The sequence below is a fragment of the Rhineura floridana genome, chromosome 1 (assembly GCF_030035675.1).
Source record: "Rhineura floridana isolate rRhiFlo1 chromosome 1, rRhiFlo1.hap2, whole genome shotgun sequence".
In the NCBI taxonomy this organism is placed as follows: Eukaryota; Metazoa; Chordata; class Lepidosauria; order Squamata; family Rhineuridae; genus Rhineura; species Rhineura floridana.
The window spans coordinates 157,482,354-157,494,725 of NC_084480.1; the positions used below are offsets into that span (position 1 = coordinate 157,482,354).

A 12,372-nucleotide genomic window follows, 5' to 3' on the forward strand; every position below is an offset into this window, starting at 1 on the left:
AAATCTGCTCCAGAGGGTTGGGGGAAACCCCAGAGCAGATTTAGGGGGGCACATGGGGGAAGGAGACAGGGAGAACATTCAGTTGCACTGGGCTTTGACACCTGAGATGTGTGTTTTCAGGACCCACCCTATTCCTGTGACTGTAATTTGTTTTAACTGTTTTTAAGAGCCAGTGTGGTGTAGTGGTTAAGGTGTTGGACTACGACCTGGGAGATCAGAGTTCGAATCCCTAAATAGTCATGAAGCTCACTGGATGACCTTGGGCCGGTCACTGCATCTCAGCCTCATGAAAACCCTATTCATAGGGTCGCCATAAGTTGGAATTGACTTGAAGGCAGTACATTTACATTTAATGCTGAATTTTAAATTGTTGTAACTTGCCTTTGAGCTGTTAGTAAAGGGTGGGTAATAAATTTGATGATGATAGTGATGATAAGCTTAGTGCTACTTTGAATACAAACCTCTGTTAGGGATCATTAGGAATGGGACTGAAAATAAGACTGCCAATATCATAATACTATTATACGAATCTATGCTGAACATAGAATACTATTTACAGTTCTGGTCACCTCACCTCAGAAAGGATACTGTTATGGGTTTGGGGGTTGGGATAGATGATTTCTGTGAGTCCCCTTCCCGCCTCTAATTTGGAACCTTGCACCTGGAGGTGGGCTCTGCAGCTGAGAAACCTGCTCCGCTGGTCAATGAGTCTTCTTTGTTAATCTAATAGAGTGGCCAGGTGGGCTAATGGGTCTGTCAAGTGCCCATTAACTGGTGAATGGGCCAGGGAGGTCCTATTGTTATTGAAACTCTTCAGGAGAGCCCCCCACTGCTGGGGCCAAAGAGAGGCTTGTGTTTTTGGTTTAGTCTGAGGAAAGACTGGGAACTGGAGACAGGCAGAGAAGCCTGCTTCCTGCACGATGGCCTTAGGATGCCTCCTGTAAGCCTGATGGAAAAGCAAGATCTATTGGACTGCTAATGTTTTGAACCCCTCCATCTTACGGTGAGGCTGGGAATGTGTGTAAATGAACCATATTTCATAAACACACCATAGACTCCACTGACCTTCTTGCAAGAAAACTTAAGCACAGGCCCCCTGGAAATCTCTCACCGCTTGGAGATTGGGGTGGTGTGCAACAATACTGTACAGCTGGAAAAGGTTCCGAAAAGGACAGCCAAAATGTTCAGGAGGTTGGAGCAACTGTCCTATGAAGAAAGGTTACAACATCTAGGGCTTTTTAGTTTAGAAAACAAGCAAGTAAGGGGGGACATGCTAGAGATGTGTAAGATTACTCATGGCATGGAAAACGTAAACAGAGTAGTTTTTCTTCCTTTCTCATAATACTAGAATTGGGGCCATGCAACAAACCTAAATGTTTGAAGATTCAGGACAGACAATGGATAGTACTTCTTCATACAATGGATAGGTAAACAACGGAATTCTCTCTCACAAGATGTAGAGATAACCACCAAATTGGATGGCATTAAAAGGGGATTAGACAAATTCTACTACCCATTATAGCTACATTCTACTTCCTGTTGAAAGTGTTAGAGGCCAACTCAGCCTGCACTGAAGGGTGATGTGTTTGCAGGGGAAAGAGTAGACAGACAGAAGAGCCCTCATGCTTCCTAGAGTATCCTTTCCCTTCTGTGATCTACTTTCCAGTGATAGATGATACTCTTATGATTGCTGACCTCACTTCCCTACTTCTTCTCTCTCTTCAAGTCCTCCCTCGAAGAGGAGACTTTTGGATCTCTCATCTCTTGAGATGCAGGAACAAGCATGCCTTGCTGCATCTCCACCTTAGTTAGCTAGAAGAAGGGACCTTTCCTATCAACAAACGTGTGCTCCTTCAACAGGGATTCTGCTACAGTTCAGCTTCTGCCAGCATTCAGCTCCAATGCTGACAGCTCCACTGTCAGAGGCAGTATGACTCTGAATACCAAAAGTTGGAAATCACAAGTGGAGAAGGGCTGTTGTACTCAGGTGCTGCTTGCAGGCTATAGACACCTGGTTGCCCACTGTGAGAACAGGATGGTAGACTAGATGGGTCTTTAGCCTGATCCAACAGGGCTCCTATCCAAGTCTTCTAGGCAGAGGCAGTCCTTTTTTGGTATGGTGAGGTGGCCCTCTCATGCAACGTATATTTGGGAAACATTAAGGGCTGTAAAGAGAGGAAATGGATACGTCTGACCCATGGGACCTTATAGGTAACTCTTATAGAAAACTCTTACTTAACTGTACAGGAACTATATAAGAGCACTATTGTTGTTGCTACTGCTGCAAAATTCCTTTTCATTTTAATAGTATATCTGCAAAAACAAGCAAACAAAAACCCAAACTCAGTAGATTGTGCCCAGAGTTAACTGGTTTGTGTCCCAAATTAACATTTGGATTTTCTTCACAAGACACCCAGATTTCTTGGGCTGGTAATGCATCTAGGATCTGGTTCAGTTCTACATCAGGTAAATCAAATGGACTGCTTGTATTTCCATATTTTAATGTTTCCATATTTGATACAGAAACCGTGTGTAAATTGACATTTGTTGCATTAAAATGTATCAAATTTATGTTTTTATGTGTAAATGAGTGTGTTCTCAACTTCAGATACGAAATATATTAGATGGTATTTTCACTTCAAGTTCTGTGGTATTTTGATCCACTGTTATTAAGGTGCCCAACTTAAGAGTAGTCACCTTAAAATTCTCTTCAGTCAGCCCCTCTTCAGTTTTAGCATCTCTTATCATTGCAGCCACGTATCTCTTTACCAGATTTCTCATTACCTCCTGAAAGATAAAAACAGTCCAACTTTGTCAGCACGTCTAACTGTTGTGATTGACATTTGATGAACTATACATTACATCTGCTTTTGCTTTAGATTATGTCACTACAAAAATATAGGCATTTAAAAAACTCATTATGTGTAGAGCAACTGCCAGCTAAACACTTTCCTTGGAATCAGATTCAGCCACACAGGAATTGTGGGGCAAAGTGGAGCAGGATGAGCAGGATCCAGGAGAACCTGAATTATCTCCATTTTGGCCATTATTTATAGGAATCTAAATTTCAGCAGGTGCCATATTTCGAATTGAGCTGAAGCCCCACAACAGCCCTTAGCTCTGTTCCTGGCTCACTCTGGCACAAGCAGAGACATAGGCAAAATGCTCATTAATCTTCTCACAGTGAAAGCTACTCCTCAATCAAGGTGATATATACATAAGGGAAACATTGTTACATCTCTGTTTCTTTTCACACTTTACCTGTGCCACAGTTGGGAGAAAGCAACTGTAGTGAGTATCTGAGATCAGCAGCTGTGCTGGGGACCAGATGGGAAGCCCTAGGGAACGGATTAGACCACCCAGGATACTAGTTGCCTATCATTGACAAAAAGGCTGTCTGTAGAGCTGTCAAAGGAGAAGAGAGGGCTCTAGGTAACTGTCCTGAAAGATGTGGTAGCTCTGACTTCCTCCTTGTTCCTTGTCCACTGAGGTAATTTCTGATTGCTGTCTTGACACGTTGGGCAGGAGAGAGCTCAGCACCCTTACACAAGGAATAACAGAATTCATAGAAGGAATAAATGGTAATTTAAGGGTGCCCGTTGAACTGGCAGATTGTGTGAACCAAAATCTTCCGCAGCTATCTCACCTGGGAGACTCAGGTTCAAATCCACACTTAGCCATGAAGTACACTGGGTGAGTTTGGGACAGTCACACTCTTGATGTAACCTATCTCATAGGATTATTGTGGGAATAAAATTGGAAGAACTGTATGAAGTCCTAAGCTCCTTGGAAAAAAGCAGGACATGAATGTAATGAATGAATACATAAAATTATTGTAGTTTTTAAAGCCCAGTACTACAGATGTTCATTCAGAAGTAGGTCCTGCTGAGTTTAATGGTTCTTACTCCCAATAAATGTTTGGGGTACTGCAGCCTTTGACAACAAGAAAATCACAATTTATCTGGGCAACCAGTTCCATTACCCAATGTTTCCTATTGTCACAAGATTTTTTCTCCCTGGTACGTAATCTAAATTCTTAACTTGAACACACTAGCAGCCCTCAGAATCCCCCATTGATTCTATTTGTTTTAGATCATTGGTAAGTGCTTGGTTCCCCTGCTGTTTTTATTTTTTTACATACGAGGCCAGCAATTTTAGTTTATGTTCAAATCTGTGCAGAGGGAGGATTGCAAAACATTGCCTAGAGTAAACTACATTCCATTTATAATGTGTCAAGATAGTGCACAAAAGGCTCAGAGGGTTTTTTAAAGACTTATGCACACAGGAGCATTGCTTCATACTAGAAGCATGGTTTACGTCCACTTTGTATTTGCACCATCTGCAGTGAGTGCTCCATGTTAGCTGCAAACATGATCTTTTCCATTCACAGAGGCAGTCCTTCCTCTATGAAGGATCAATCACATAATTTGGGCTCCTGCTGGGAGGAAGGGCGGGATATAAATCAAATAATAAATAAAATAAATAATTTCCTAATGACCCTGCCCTTTAATTTTATATTTCCACTCCCTCTGATTGCTAAGGAACTGAGCATGTTCTCTCAGAGCTTGGAAAAGTTACTTTTTTGAACTACAACTCCCATCAGCCCAATCCACTGGCCACGCTGGCTGGGGATGATGGGAGCTGTAGTTCAAAAAAGTAACTTTTCCAAGCTCTGTGTTCTCTTTATTTTATGAGCTGCAGTAGGTTCCTTAACCCCCCCTGAAAATACCCAAAAATGGTGGGCAAAGAGGGTGGAGAAAGAAACACCTCCTGCCACTTACATCCCATTGGCGGAGGACCCAAAATTAGTGTAAACATTGTAGATCAGGAGTTCTGAAACGTTGTCCCCTACTGTACTTCGTCTGAATTGCCGGTGGTCTTTGTGGGCAAGTGAATTGACCTTATTCCTGATTTGGCAATTGTAATATGCTGCATTAGATGATCTAAGACTTTTAAATTTATTTGTATTGCTATTATTTCTGCTTTGACTTTTTATATTTTGATACTTTTTCAACTTTCATCTATGCAAAAGCTACTTAAATGCCCCACTAAGCTGAGGTTGGCTAGTCTCCTAATGCATCAGCAGATAATCATCTGCCTTTAGATATGTTAAATCAGGTACCCACCATAGCAATAACAAAGAAACTAGCTAGACAAGTTTATTTTGAGTTGATGCAGCTGAAAGTATAAAAGTAGCTGGAAGTATTACACCTTTGCACACAAGTTAAGGAAAAAAGAAAAAACGATAAAGGCACCGTTCATCTGCCAAGAAGTGGGCCTGCTTGTTGCAGCAAATAGCTGTAGAACACTAAGTAGTCTGGCCCCCGTGGCTGTTTGCAGCAACATAAAAAAGGGATGCTATTCTTTGCTTTCAGTGCATTGTGCATCCAGATATATTTTCAGGGTTTATCCACACGGGAGCATAATTTCATACTAAAGATGCTGTTTTTACCTCCATTTTCTATTTGCACCGCCCACAGTAAGGGTTCAATGCCAGCTTCAAACACGGTGTTTTCTATTCACACTGAGGGGAAGGATCAATCACGCCCTCTGATTTAACATTTCCACTCCCTCTGGTTACTTGGCAATGCTTGGTTTGTTCTACCAGTAAGTTTCATTTTTTTAAAAAAAAAACTATTGTATTCAGCTGTATTGTACCAGTGAAAATACAAATAATCACACTTCCAGATACAGCTGAAATACAAATCTTTGTTTGAGCAGTGTTATGCTTTTGTGCACAAGTTAGGGGGGAAAGAAAAATAAGGCACCATTTGTAGCAACATAAAAAAGGCTAGCAGAATGGGGAAGAGCAGCTAGAATTTGCTTGTCAGCCTACAGGAAATAAAACGAACAAAGAAAGGAGGAGATAGTGGGTGTCAAGAGGTGAGCGATTGACACACCCACCTAAAAGCATCAGAGCAAGGCATATGCAGGCACTAGAGATACAGAGTGAAGACTCTTTTCCTTCCCTTTTCATATTATCAGAGGATTGGGTTAGTATGGATTTACAGGAACAAAATTATGTGATAGCTTCTGTTTGCCAGTAACGTCATGTGAATCATGCAAATTTAAAGATGTGAGTAGCACCAAACACACACTAAACCACCATGTAGATGAGCCCTCAGTTGCACATTTCTATTCTTAACCCATTGGAGTTTGCGCATGCAATCATTTATTCTTTCTGAAAGAAAGTGATTGGATAACATCAGTCATAAGATGGGTTTGGAATAATTATCCCCAACAACAGGGCAACAATATCCATGTTGGAAACTGAGGGAGGTATTCAACACTAATCCTACTCAGAGTAGACCCACTGAAGTTAATGGACATTGCTAACTTAGGTTCATTCATTTTAATAGGTCTATTCTGAGTTGAATACCACCCTGAATCCGTATCCTGTTGTGGCATCCCTAGTAAAATGCCTGAGTAATATGTTCAATGATACGCCATTAAAAAATAAAATAAAACAGAAGATTGGTTACCTGATACTGATGATGCCTTCTCAAATTATCAGCTGCACGTCTCTGAAAATAAAGAACGTGAATTGGCTGGAATGATATTCAGAAACCATGTATAGCTGAATAGCAGAAATGTCCCCCATGGCCAAAATCATCCACAGAGGTCTGTCAAAATTGGGCTTAATTTAATGCAACCTTTTAAACAAAAAATAATTCCTCAGGGAGGAATGTGAATAATGGTACATCATAATGTGAAGACAATATCAATTTTACAAGAAAGAGCCATTCACAAGAGTTCCTGTTTTCAACATTTACTTCAAGGAAAGGAAAATGGTTATAGATCAGCTGACATAGTATCTAGTAAGCAGACTTCAGATTTCTGTGTTCTACCTGCCTTTTTCCTTTTTTTTTTTAAACCAGAGCCTTGTGGTCTATCCTCTGGAGCAAACTGCAAAATGGTGGCTTAGCAGTTGCAAAATGATGACTAAAAGCACAGTCACAAATAGTAATCTGGGACATAACTAGTTGCAAAATGGAAGCCAGGGGAGACAATCACAACTGCTTTCTGTAGATGGGCTTACTACAAATCAAGAGTTTCAACATAAAATCCTAAAAATATACCAGAAGAGCTACATGAAACGCCCGTGACGTCCTTCCCCAGCACCACCAGTGAAGCTCTCACTTGTGGCTACCAGCAGACAGGAACGTCAGTTTTTCTTCTTACCCTTTACAGCTCTAGCACAGATTTCAACAAATCCCCCTGCTAGGCCTCACTACCCCACACTCTGTATCTCTTATAGCCTTTAGACTGTGCCTCAGTCTCTGCCAGGCTATCTCGATACCTTGTGTCTATGGGTATAGGTAATTCACACACACACCCTGCAGCCTCTTGTCTCTGAAGCATACAGCCCTGGGTTTCTCTGTGGGACTGGATACACTTTCCTCCGATCCTCCGCTGCCACCATTCAATACAACTGTTCAGCCTTGGTTACTTTGCTATTCCCCCTGGTATGTGTTCCCAGCTGAAGGAATCAGGCTTATGTTTAACCAAGAAAGTATTTATTAAGAATTAGAAATAACAAGATTACTGAAGGAATGTTTCACAAGCATATGGTTTCATCTATATTCTGTTAGGTACTTGACTTCTTACTAATTGCCTCAGAACTCCGACTCATCTCAACATCACCAACCCTCAAATCTCCAACCTCTCTCTCAACCTCTCAAACACCACCTCCTCAACCACAACCTCCTCAATTCAACTGTCATTCTTCCATTTATACTCCCAGCCATTCAAACGCTCAGCCAATCATCCAGCATTCTACTGCTCATGTACTCCCCCTCCTCTTTCACTCCACTTACCATATGTCTTCTATATAAACAGCACTTACCATATTTACAATATAAGCAGGAACATCACATCCCCCCCCTTAAAATAGCAGCAAAGTATTATTCCTACTCTAGGATTCATACGACACGTTAATAATAAAAACCAAGTCTCTTAGGGGAAAATGTCTTTCTGCACCCACGTCTGGGTCATGTCACTGCAGTCCCAGCCATCTGTCTTGAAAGTCCATTGGCTAATACATTGCCCTTGCCTTTTATGAACTTAAAGTCCACCTGGTATTCTTGTAAAGCCCAGGACCACCTCTGCAGCATGGTGTTATTATTTCTCATGGTCTCTAACCATAGCAATGCTCGATGATCTGTTGTCACTGTAAATCTTCTTCCCCACACATATGGGCGCAACTTGCTCAGTCCCCACACGACCTCTAGGCACTCCTTTTGGACCAACGAATAATTCTTCTCCCGCGATGTCGTTCCTAATTAGGGGCGTATTTGCCTCCACCATAATTACAGGGAAGACTTGGGAACATTCTCAAATCAAGTGCTAGGAGCCACGTGAGATCAATCATCCTATCAGGGAGGGCGCTGAGCAGCAGATATAAGGCTGCTCCGTTCTTCCTGCTCTTGCCTTTTTCGCCTCGCGGCAGCTGCTTTTACTCCTCATTCCACGTTGCTCCGTTGGCGGCGTTGGCGTTCGTTCAGAGAGTTTTCATCGCTTGTGATTCCTTTGCCTCTTGTTTTCCTTCGAGCCTTTACTTGCTATTATCGGATCTCCGACGATCAGCTGGGCGGCGGGAGTCCGCCTACGTGCCCCGCAGCGGCGGGGCGGCAAGCCGGCTTCCTTATTTCCTGGTTTAGTTCCCTTTAGTGTTACTGCCTTTTAAGTTTCAGTTACGAGGGTTTGAGTTGGTTGGCTGTTTGTTCCTGTTTTAGTTTGTGTGTCTTTAATTAATTCTGCCTTTGCTTTAGTTAATGTTGAGATATTTGCCCCCCCCTCCAGTTATTCTTGTTACGTAATTCCATTTAGATTGTTAATCCTTTTGGTTACTTTGGTAGTTACCTAATTATTTTTAGAGCAAAGGTTTAAAGATATAATAAGTATTGTTTCTGTTAATTTAATAACTAAGGTATTCCATTACTTTAAAATTCATTTACTAGTTGTTATTTATTCAGTTTATTAGTGTTAAAAATATAAATTACCACCCCCCTTCCCACTTCCCTTTACCTTCAAACCTTTTTCCACTTTCCCTTTGTATATAATAAATAAATAAATGTATAAGTAAATAAGTAAATAAATAAAATATATAAATAACCAAAGAGGTTGGGTTAATTTATTAGTTGTAGTGTTATAGGCACTTGGTGTATGCTAATTATTATTATAATTTGTTGACTCCATAATTAGATTATAATAGCATTTTGGTCTTTTGTATAATTGTTGTTGTTTATTGTTTCTTACAAAATGCCTCCCAGGAAGGCTCAGCAGAAAAATGGGGTGCGGGTGGTCAAGCAAACTACAAAGTGCCCTCCACCACAGCAGAACCTGTCTTCTGATGAAGAGGAGGATTTTGGGACCATCCGTGCCTTGGTGGCTAGGGTGGAAGCGTTGGAAAAGGAACGCAGACAGCCCCTGGATGCTGAGGCTGGCACAAGTACCGCTCCAGCAGGTAAGAAATCTGCACGGTTGGCTTCCAAAAAGCCTAAAAATCGTATTCTTGCTGATTTAGTTTCTAGAATCGGGGTTCTGGAAGCTGCGGTACCCAGTGAGGAGCCAGCAACCCGTACGCATACTGCATGTTTACCAGCTGCTCAAGCACCTATTTCTGCTGTCACTCCTTCAGTTCCGTCAGCTGCTGGGCATATGCGAAGTTAGCAGCCAGTTCCGCATGATGCTGCAGCGTTTACTCCAATGGTTTCTGGGTTTGCAGCACCTTCTGTGATTGCGTCTCCTTCGGCGTATACAGGTGAGCAAATCATGCACTCACAAGCTCGCAATACACATCCACAGGATTCCACTGCCCTTCAGGGATACACAAACAGCTGATTCTCCTTCATTGGGAGAAGCTGCCCACCCAGTAGTGTTTATGAGAGGGGTGTTGGTACCCCAGCACCCACAGCTTCCTTGGCCGGCGGCTGCAGTGAGTCCTTGACAGCCGCCTTCGATTTCCTCTTCTCAATCACCTGCTTCTTTGTCCCTTCCATATGGGGTTTATCCTCAAGGAGATACCTCCATTCCGTTAGGTGATCATTTATTGTTAGGAACAAAAGAAAAAATTTGGAGGGGAGAGTATATTGACTTGTTTACTCTCCTGTTTCGTGAGCATAAGGCTAAGCCCAGGGACGGTCAGGAAGGGAAAGAGCGTGAGGCAGTGATCAAAAGGAAGGTGGATAGGGTGTGGCCTAATTGGTTGAACGCCTATACGATTTATATGGGTGTTATAACACAGGCTTATCCGTCTAGGGCTTTATCCATGATAAAATATCAGGATATAGTGCATCGGGCCTTCCGAGAATTCTCTGGAACCGCTTGGCTTAGGTATGATCAGAATTTTAGACAAAGAGCAGCATTAGATCCCACCCTTCGTTGGGACATTGAACATACTGGACTGTGGCTACGTTCTATGACCCCCGCCAGGCCCTCTCTTGGAGATAGGGCCGATAGTGGGCATTTATTGGCACGTGCGCAGACTTCCGCCTCTGGCTACAGCCAAGGCGGGCAGTGGGTTCAATCCCAACAAGTCTGCTGGAAATTTAATAGCAATGGCCGATGCTCTAGACATCCCTGTAGGTTCCGACATGTTTGTGAACTGTGCGGAGGCAACCACTCTAGTTCCTCTTGCCAGAGAGCACGTACAGCTCGACAGGGTACAGGGGAGCACCCACAGCCAAAACGCGGGTCTGGCAATAGCGGCTGTACGTCGCAAGGCCAGTAGCCCGATCAAGCTGGCTCCCTTGGCGAAGCTGTTAGAGCATTATCCCAATCGGCAGGCTGCTAGTTTTATACTCCAGGGTTTTATGGATGGTTTTTGTATCCCTTATGAGGGTCCTAGGATTGCTACATCGCTAGTCAATCAGCCCTCTTATAGTAATTTAGCGCCCGTAGTTTTGGCCAAGCTTCATAAGGAGATACTTGCTGATCGGATATCAGGCCCCTTCCGTTTTCCTCCTTTGGAAAATTTGAGGATTTCCCCTTTAGGTATTATCCCTAAGAAGCAGGCTGTAGAATATCGCCTGATTCATAATTTGTCATTCCCAAAAGGGGCCTCTGTCAATGATGGCATTTCCCCATTATTTGCATCAGTTAGATATACTTCTTTTGACGAGGCGGTTAGAGTAGTTAGAAAAGCTGGAAGGGGTGCTTTAATGGCAAAGTGTGATATAAAATCTGCTTTTCACCTTTTGCCAGTACACCCTGAGGATGTGGATTTGCTTGGTTTTAAATTTCAAGATCAGTTTTACGTCGACAGAGCTATGCCAATTGGCTGTTCTGTGTCATGTGCTGCTTTTGAAGCATTTAGCACATTTCTAGAATGGGCATTGAGGAGGAAAGCATCGTCCTCCTTTTCTGCTCATTATCTTGATGATTTTTTTTTTATTTGTGGGGCCGGCCGGGTCTTCTCATTGCCTTCATTTGATGCAATCTTTTGACACTTTAACTGACGAATTGGGAGTTCCGTTAGCTCCCGAAAAGTCAGAGGGCCCTACTACTTCCCTTATTTTCTTAGGGATTCAGTTAGATACTGTGACTCAGTCCTCACGTTTGCCGCTTGAGAAGTACTGCGTCAACTGCTCTGTCCAGTAATAGGGTTGAAAAAGATCACATTGGCCCGGTTACAGGAACTTGTCGGCCACTTAGTTTTTGCTTCCAAAGTTATTTCCCCTGGTCGTGCGTTCCTCAGGCGTTTATGTGACGCCATGAAGGGAGTTCACTCTCGCTTCCATTTCATAAGGATCACGTCAGGGATGAGAGAGGATTTGTACATGTGGCTTGAATTCCTGAAGGATTTCAATGGTCTTTCCTTTTCGAGGGAGGAATTACTCTTAGAAGCGGAATTACAAGTGCATTCTGACGCTGCCGGAGGCATTGGCTTTGGGGTCATCTTTAGAGCCCAGTGGTGTGCTGAGCGATGGCCTGACAGTTGGCGAGATATCGGAATTACTTCCAATTTGACATTTTTGGAATTTTTTCCAATTGTGGTCGCTGTTTATATCTGGCCAAAGGCATTTACAAACCGCACAGTGCGCTTCTGGTGCAATAATATTTCCACAGTTAGCGTGATTAATGCCCAAACTTCTAAGTCTCCTCGTGTCATGCGCTTGGTGCGTGCTTTTGTGTTGCAATGCTTGCGCTTTAATATTTTATTCCTGGCCAGACATGTTCCAGGTTTGCAGAATACAGTAGCTGATGCACCTTCACGCTTACAGATGGCACGCTTTCGGGAGCTTGCACCTGGAGCGGCTCAGGATCCTGTACCAATCCCACCTTTCCTGTGGAACCTTGGCAACTAGAAGTTGGGTTGCGATTGCTGCCGCTCTGGCTCCCAGTACTCAAAATGCGTATGAGCGTTCATTC

At 42.9% G+C, this 12,372-nt stretch overlaps 1 protein-coding gene across 5 annotated transcripts in view; it reads right to left on the reverse strand.

The window, feature by feature from the left end:
• The window catches only part of TRPC4 (transient receptor potential cation channel subfamily C member 4), a 270,872-nt gene that overhangs the window by 6,643 nt on the left and 251,857 nt on the right, over positions 1-12,372 (reverse strand). For all 5 annotated transcript variants that reach the window (XM_061639275.1, XM_061639293.1, XM_061639284.1 and 2 more), the window contains exons 9-10: positions 6,483-6,524; positions 2,698-2,787 (exon numbers count right to left, since the gene is read on the reverse strand). In XM_061639275.1, coding sequence (XP_061495259.1) covers positions 2,698-2,787; positions 6,483-6,524 — 132 coding nt within the window. The remainder of the gene's footprint in view (positions 1-2,697; positions 2,788-6,482; positions 6,525-12,372) is intronic.